Here is a 7829-nt window from a genome sequence, read left to right on the forward strand (position 1 = left end):
TTTACTGGGTGACTTTCACTTTTACTTGAGTAATTTTCTATTAAGCTATCTTTACTTTTACTCAAGTATGTCGACTGAGTACTTTTCCCACCACTGCTAGGCTGGTTCACGTCCTACCTCAACACAAGACGGTGGTAAACTGCTCACAAGTGGAGGGTCGTCACTTGTTACCCCACCCACAAAGTCACAAACCCCGCCTATTTCCACAGTTTATCTTCTTAAACATTTATTTTAAACCTAACCTTAACCACACTAACCGTATGCCTAACCCTAACTTTAAATTAAGACCAAAAATATCATTTTTGTTTTCGTGAATTTGTACAATACAGCCAATTCTGACTTTGTAGCTGTGGTAGCTAGTGGAAACCCCAAGCGGTCCCCAGTCGCTATTATGTACTGTATTTTCCTGCTTTCATTTTTTCTTGTAGCTAGCCTGCTAGCTAGTTGACAACAATGGGCGATAGTGATCAGGTAGAGTGGACGTTTATGAAATTATACCTTAACGATATTGGAAACGCTCTTTCAGATAAATCTGGAACATGGATGTCGAAAAGAAGTAGGTGGCATGCTAATGTTTCAACACATAGCAAAATGTTAACGTCACCAGCTAGCTATTTGCTGCTTTATGTTTCAGCCAAGGCGGTAGCGTTAGCTAGCATCTATAGCTAGCATAGTCATTCACAAGTTCTGCAAGTAGAGTTTTAAACGTACATCGTCTAGGGGTCAAGCATCGCGACCTAATTAGCAATGCCTGATGCCACTGGGCACACACTGGTTGAATCAACGTTGTTTATTGAAATGACGTTGAACCAATTTGGAATATACGTTTAATTGACGTCTGTGCCCAGTGGGATTGTTTCCACTAGTTACCACAGCCACAACGTCCAAATTGAGTGTATTGTTAAAAATACATAAAAACAAAAAGTAGCTTTTTGGTCATAATTTAAGGATATAATTAGGCATATGGTTGTCAGTGTGGTTAAAGTTAGGTTCAAAATCAAATTTTTAAGAATAAAAATAGTAGAAATAGTCGGGGTATATGACTTTGTGGCTGTAGTAACTAGTGACAACCCAGTGGGACAGAACAGCACTGAAGCAGCAAAGGCTACATATGAGAGATAACAATAGAGCCCCACAGTGGATGTGCCATAATACTCATAAAACCTAGCGGTCAAACACGAAAATGGTTCCAATCATTTTCCACATAGGGGATATTAGAAACACATAAAATAAGGGCTGTGTTTCGTGTAGGCTTACCCTAGCGTGACGTTTTGATAACCATGTAAATCTCTCTCGACTAGGTGACCTTTATCACTATATTTGGCTCTATTTACTCTGATTCGAAAATGCGATTTAACATCAAAGACTACAAATCCCTGCAAGCTCCTCCACATCATCTCTAACTTACACCTTTGCTAACAGGTATTGTGTCAATTTAAAACTTGCACAAAAGTCACAGAATTTTCAATTTAAAGAAAAGTAGCAAATTGATTATTTACTACATTTAGCTAACATCCGAGATTCTTAACTTTGCCTCGATTCGGTAGTCTCGTCCAGATCATCAAGGCATTTGTTGTTCTTTATGATAGCCACATTAGCAGCAAATTAGCATTTCCTTTTTGGGGGGTAAATAACGGCAACTAAATTGATAAGTCACCTTGTCCTAGAAATATTTATGCGGTTATCAAAACGTTACGCAAGTGTAAGCCTACATGGAACGCAGCCCTTCTTTTAAATAAAAAATTCAAAAATATGGTCTGCGGTAAACACATTGTCTTGTTCAATGAGATCATGTTCATCAGCTAATGTCACTTTAAATTCATTTTATATAATAAAAAGCTCACAAAGGCTTCATAATTCATGAAGGTAATGTTAACTGACTAATATTATCTCATAGAACAAAGCATATAAGATCTCCAAGCCTGTGTTAACTTCAGACCTTATTTTTGGCATTTATCCCAAAACCCAATTTTTTCCCCCCATAGGAATGGCTGAACGAACCAAAGGTAACTAATTTCTGTTTTTTAGGACTACAAACTGGGGAGTTCTATAGGGTCTGGTTCCAGCAGATACCTTCTCACGCCACAGATGCTGTGAGACATATGGGATGAGACAGGATGTCGAATGGTGCTTGTTTGTACTAGCTAGAGTGAATGGTAGTTTATACTAGCTAGAGTGTCTGCTAGGTAGGTAGCGTGTACTAGCTAGTGTGTACTAGCTAGGTGCACAAGCAACAGTGGTTAACATAACGTCCTGGACCAGAGCTAGTGCCCCGACTGGTATGTTCGTAGCACACTGACGCCCTGAAACAAAGATACTCACGCGATACAAGAAACCAACAAATGTCAACAGGTTGCGAGCACACATACCATTTCAGATGGAAAAATACCATCTGAGACACATGCGCTTTGAGGTTTGTAGACCACGCGGCGCAATTGGGCATAATCTGCAGCAGGAGGCTTTTCAGAAATAATCATTTTGATTCCCAGCACACACAGCTGGGGCGTATTCAGTACGCCGATTCTGTTGAGAAACATTTTTACAATGTTGGACAAATTCAGGTAGGTCCATCCCCGTTTCGTTTCGTCTGCTTCCGTTTAAGAAATGTTTTGCAGCAGAATGGGCGCAATGAACACGCCGCTGATCAACCGTAGTGGGTCTAAAGCTTAAATTAATACATCACTTCATTAGGGATTCTTGTTACGGACTGTTTCCAGACAATTGTCCTTGGAAAACCTAATAAACTTTTAGAAATAATAAAACATATTTAGTCTGTAGAAACTACATTTTGGTATTTTATTCTACTCTACACACAATGCTGTCTCTCCGCCATGGAGCTTATACTCATATTAAATAATATCTTCAATAAGAATGTAAAACAACAAATGCATAATAAAACCTCTATTGATTGAGATGTTGCAGAAATAATCTTAGAATGATAATGTTTAAACAACTTTGGGCTCCCGAGTGGCACAGCGGTCTAAGACACTCATCTCAGTGCAAGAGGCATCACTCCAGTACCTGGTTCGTATCCAGGCTGCATCACATCCGGCCTTGATTGGGAGTCCCATAGGGCGGTGCACAATTGGCCCTGCATCATCCGGGTTTGGCTGGGGTAGGCTGTCATTGTAAATAAGAATTTGTTCTTAACTGTCTTGCCTAGTTAAATAAAGGTGAAAAAAAATACTAATTGGGCCTTATATGGGAAGTATAAAAAAATAAGTGCTCTTTCAAAAAGTTATAAAACCCTGCTCCACTTTTTCCCGCAGAACCGGCTGCCTATCATGAAGAACAACAGACAGGGGTGACACCCACTCAAAGGTTTGAGAGGCAGCTGAGAACTCCCCAGAGAAACTCCAGGTGGCAAAGTCCCAGGATGCATTCTAAACACCAGACAGAAGAAGAGAGGGGGTTTTCTCCTGTGTCTGGGTCTGGGGAGGAGAGCGACAAGGAGGCCTCCCCACCAAAAAGAAGGACCACAATAAGCAGCTCCAAAAAGACAAGAACCAAGTCTCACACAAAGGATTATGATGACTGTTCTGGGACAGAATCTGGCGAGCAGCCAGAGAAGAGCACACAAAGAGAAAAAGGGCACAGCAACTCAAAAAAGACTAATACTCACTGTAAGGAGGAGGATAATGACAACTTGTCAGACAAACCAACTGTGGTGGCTTCCCCCAGAAAAAGGAGCAGGCAATGTAGTGACTTCAATGTATTTGAAGCAGAGGCTGAACCATGTAATACTGTGTCTGAGCCTGAGGTGGAGGTAGTTGTGGAGGGGGAGACTGAAGTGGCGTCTGTTTCTAAGAGGTGGAAACAGTACAACCCCCCCAAAATAACTAAGCCTGATGCCGAGGACAAAGCTGAGAGTGAACATTATGAGTTGGTAGAACAGGCTGAAGAGACTCCCATTAGAAAAAAACTTAGCAAGTCTAAAAAGGTAAGAACGAGGACTCCCTCTGAAGACGTGGGGGAAGATGAAAGTGACCACTTTGAGGCGGAAGGACATGCTGCAGCTGAAGACACTACCCTCAGAAAAAGACAGAGGTCGATGAAATCTAGAAAGAAGAGATCCAAGAGTCCTTCGAAGAAGGCCAGAGATGCAGAGAGTGATGATGAATCAGGCAAACATGTTTCCAAGACTCTGCCTAAGGACTTACATGAAGAAGAGAGTGACCAAGATGCTGAGACTCAGTCTAAGAACCTCAGTGAGGAGAGTGACCAGGACTCCCAGACGGAGCATAAAGGCTTAGGTGAACAGGAGTGGCACCGCTCTGACCATCCAGAGGAGGAGACAGAACAGGAGGTGTTACCTGCAAAGAGAGAAAGAGGACCCAAGAGCACAAAGACTGTGAAGTCAGATTCCAACTCTGACTCTGAAAATGTCACTGTTAAAAACAAAGGCAAAAAGCAAGGTGCCAGGGGTTTGAAGGCACCAAGAGTAAGATTTAGACCACCTATAGAGAAAAAGAAAATGGTGAAAATACTTCATATTTGCAGTTTCTGTGAAAAGGTCCTGCCAAACAGGGATGCTCTGAGTAGGCACCTTCAGCGTCACACAGGGGAGAAGCCTTACCACTGTGAAGAGTGTGGCAAAGACTACGGCAGCAAAAACACCCTGAAGATTCACAATATGCAGGTTCACCACAAGGGGACAAAGGACTTCATATGCAATGATTGTGGTCAACAGTTTACCCACTTCACGTACCTCAAACGCCACCTGTACTCCCACACGGACAAGGAAAAGAGGCCACACCTGTGCAATGTGTGTGGGAAGCATTTCATCCAGAAGTCTCACTTGGACCGTCACAAGATGATTCACACCGGAGAGAAACCATTCAACTGTGAACACTGCGCCATGGCTTTCAATCGTCCGGATTCCCTGCGGATGCATCTGAAGCTACACGTGTCGGGTAGTGAGGGGCCAAATCTGGCAGAGCAAGAGAAGACGAAGTGCACAGCGTGTAAGAAGAGCTTTGTCAACCCAAATTACCTCAAAGTCCACATGAGAATACACACTGGAGAGAGGCCATACAAGTGTGAGGACTGTGCCAAGAGCTTCACCCAGATCAGTATTCTCAACGCGCACCGACGCACGCACACTGGAGAGAAGCCACACGAGTGCAAGGCGTGCGGCAGCTGCTTCACCCGTCGCAAGTACCTGGATGATCACATAGGCAGAAAGCATGGGTCTTTTGAGCAAATGAATGAACAGGAGGATGAACAATGATAACTGAGTTTTTAGGTGTTGTGACTTAATGTGTGTAACACATAATATAAATATTGAAGATCAGGCAAGGCTGGACTGTTGCATAGTAGTTTCTCTTGTGATGTTGCAGGATGTTTTTTCCTGTCATGCATTGATAAAAATACTGTTTTGGCTTTATAGTGGTGCCCATTCTGAAAATGGATCATTCCTTTGAATCTAAACTAAACTTTGATGGTCCACACAATTTACTGTAATGCTTTCAACTTTGATGTTCCACACAATTTACTGTAATGCTTTATTGGTTTGCAAAAGTATGTGGACGGCTGCTCGTCGAATATCTCATTCCAAAATCCTTGGAGTTGGTCCCCCCTTTGCTGCTGTAACAGCCTCCACTCTTCTGGGAAGGCTTTCCACTAGATGCTGGAACATTGCTGCAGAGACTTGCTTCCATTCAGCCACAAGAACGTTAGTGAGGTCGGGCGCTGGTGTTGGGCGATTAGGCCTGGCTCACAGTCGTCGTTCCAATTCATCCCAAAGCTGTTTGATGGAGTTGAGGTCAGGGCTTTGTGCAGGCCATTCAAGTTCTTCCACACCGATCTCGACAAACTATTTCTGTATTGACCTCGCTTTGTGTACGGGGGTATTGTCATGCTGACGCAGGAAAGGGCCTTCCTCAAACTGTAGCCACAAAGTTGGAAGCACAGAATCGTTGGAAGCATTGGAAGCACAGTTATTGACACAATTTTTACACGCTAGGCGCTTCAGCACTCGGCGGTCCCGTTCTGTGAGTTTGTGTGGCCTACCACTCTGCGGCTGAGCCGTTGTTGCTTCCAGACGTTTCCACTTCACAATAACAGCACTTACAGTTGACCGTGGCAGTTCTAGCAGGGTGGAAATTTGACAAACTGACTTGTTGGGAAGGTGGAATCCTCTGAAAGTCACTGAGCTCTTCAGTACTGGCCATTCTACTGCCAATGTTTGTCTCTGGAGATTACATGGCTGTGTGCTCGATTTGATACACCTGTCCGCAACGGGTGTGGCTAAAATGGCCGAATCCACTCATTTGAAGGGGTGTCCACATAATAACATGACATACACTATCAACAATGTACAGTAAGATCTATTAGGTTACAATTGGGGGGGGGGGGAGATTGTCAGTGTGGTTTATTTGCGTCATACATTGACAAATTAACAATTTTACGGTAATTTACATTACCGTAAATTAACAATCAAACTGGAGAATAAATTCCAACAAAGTAACATGACTTTATTCATATTTTCATTGACAATTAACTGGGCTGATACTCAACCAGAATTTTGTGGTATTTTTAAACCATCAAGCTTTATGCTTACACACTATCATTTATTTGTTCTCCATGTTGAATCAATCGTTTTTTATACTTATCATAATTTTGAATTGATTGCTTGGTGGTTTTTCTTTTGGACTGAAAAATACATATTCAGGCATAAACCAACTGAATTGTTTGAAACTAAGTGTATCTGATATTTTCTCCTTGCCATTACTGATATTTATTATTATTTTTATTTCACCTTTATTTAACCAGGTAGGCCAGTTGAGAACAAGTTCTTATTTACAACTGCGACCTGGCCAAGATGAAGCAAAGCAGTGAGACACAAACAACAACACAGAGTTACACATGGAATAAACAAACGTACAGTCAATAACACAATAGAAAAAATCTATAAACAGTGTGTGCAAATGAGGTAAGATTATGGAGGTAAGACAATAAATAGGCCGTAGTGGCGAAGTAATTACAATTTAGCAATTAAACGCTGGAGTGATAGATGTGCAGGTTGAAATGAATTGGACATAAGAAATAGCATCTTCTTTCTTTCAACAGTAACTCTGGGAGGTAAAACATTGGAGAGTGGTAATTGAGTCATGCATAATGTCAAGATAAAAAAAAGTTGAATCTAATGTCTGCCTGTAGATATTACACAGTCTGCCTAATATGCATAATATTGAGTGAAATAATCCCTTAACAATGAATAGAGTACATTCCCAATACAAATAAGGCTTGTATATGTTGACTTCCATGTATAAGGCATGTCTAACTCAGTTATACTGTATTTACCAGACACCGTTTATCTAGTGGGGTGCTGATCGTGCTGTGCAATACTGTTTGCTGAAAAAAAATCCGTGATTACCACATCCTGTTCTACGATACATAAACCCTATAAAGGTTCTCGCTGTTATGTTATTTGTTGGTTCGACACTTAAAATACTTCCCATATAGACAGACCATCTGTCATGTTGACAGGTTTTGTTAATAAGAGGGTCCTGTGGAAATAAATAGCGTAATTTGGAAACAGGCTGCATTCTCTGTTAATGCCAGTAGGTGGCAGACGTGTACTGTTTCTACTCTGTCAAGAGGTTGATTTAAGAGCAGCTCAAACTCTTTAAAACATTGCTCTCTTCCTGACAATACTTAGCCTACTGGTCAGCTGCTAGATAAGCAAAAACCACTTGGGCTAGCTAACGTCAGCTACAGTGCCTTCAGAAAGTATTCATGCCCCTTATTCAACATTTTATTGTGTTACAGCCTGAATACAAAATGTATTAAATCGATTTTTTTCTCTCACCCATCTACACACAATA

General features: G+C 41.6%; 1 protein-coding gene across 3 annotated transcripts; it reads left to right on the top strand.

Moving 5' to 3' along the window:
* Window positions 1-368: 368 nt before the first annotated feature.
* Window positions 369-6469, top strand: LOC139574347 (zinc finger protein 892-like). 3 transcript variants are annotated; one of them, XM_071398838.1, is made up of 2 exons: window positions 369-471; window positions 3270-6469. In XM_071398838.1, the coding sequence occupies exon 2, from the start codon at window positions 3377-3379 to the stop codon at window positions 5228-5230; it is 1854 nt and encodes a 617-aa protein (XP_071254939.1). In that variant the 5' UTR covers window positions 369-471; window positions 3270-3376; the 3' UTR covers window positions 5231-6469. The 3 variants fall into 3 exon arrangements, with proteins under 3 accessions (XP_071254939.1, XP_071254936.1, XP_071254937.1); XM_071398835.1 differs by having other exon boundaries at window positions 373-556; XM_071398836.1 differs by lacking the exon at window positions 369-471 and adding an exon at window positions 2880-3115.
* The last annotated feature ends 1360 nt before the right edge of the window (window positions 6470-7829 follow it).

The sequence above is a fragment of the Salvelinus alpinus genome, chromosome 4 (genome assembly GCF_045679555.1).
Source record: "Salvelinus alpinus chromosome 4, SLU_Salpinus.1, whole genome shotgun sequence".
Classification (NCBI taxonomy): domain Eukaryota; kingdom Metazoa; phylum Chordata; class Actinopteri; order Salmoniformes; family Salmonidae; genus Salvelinus; species Salvelinus alpinus.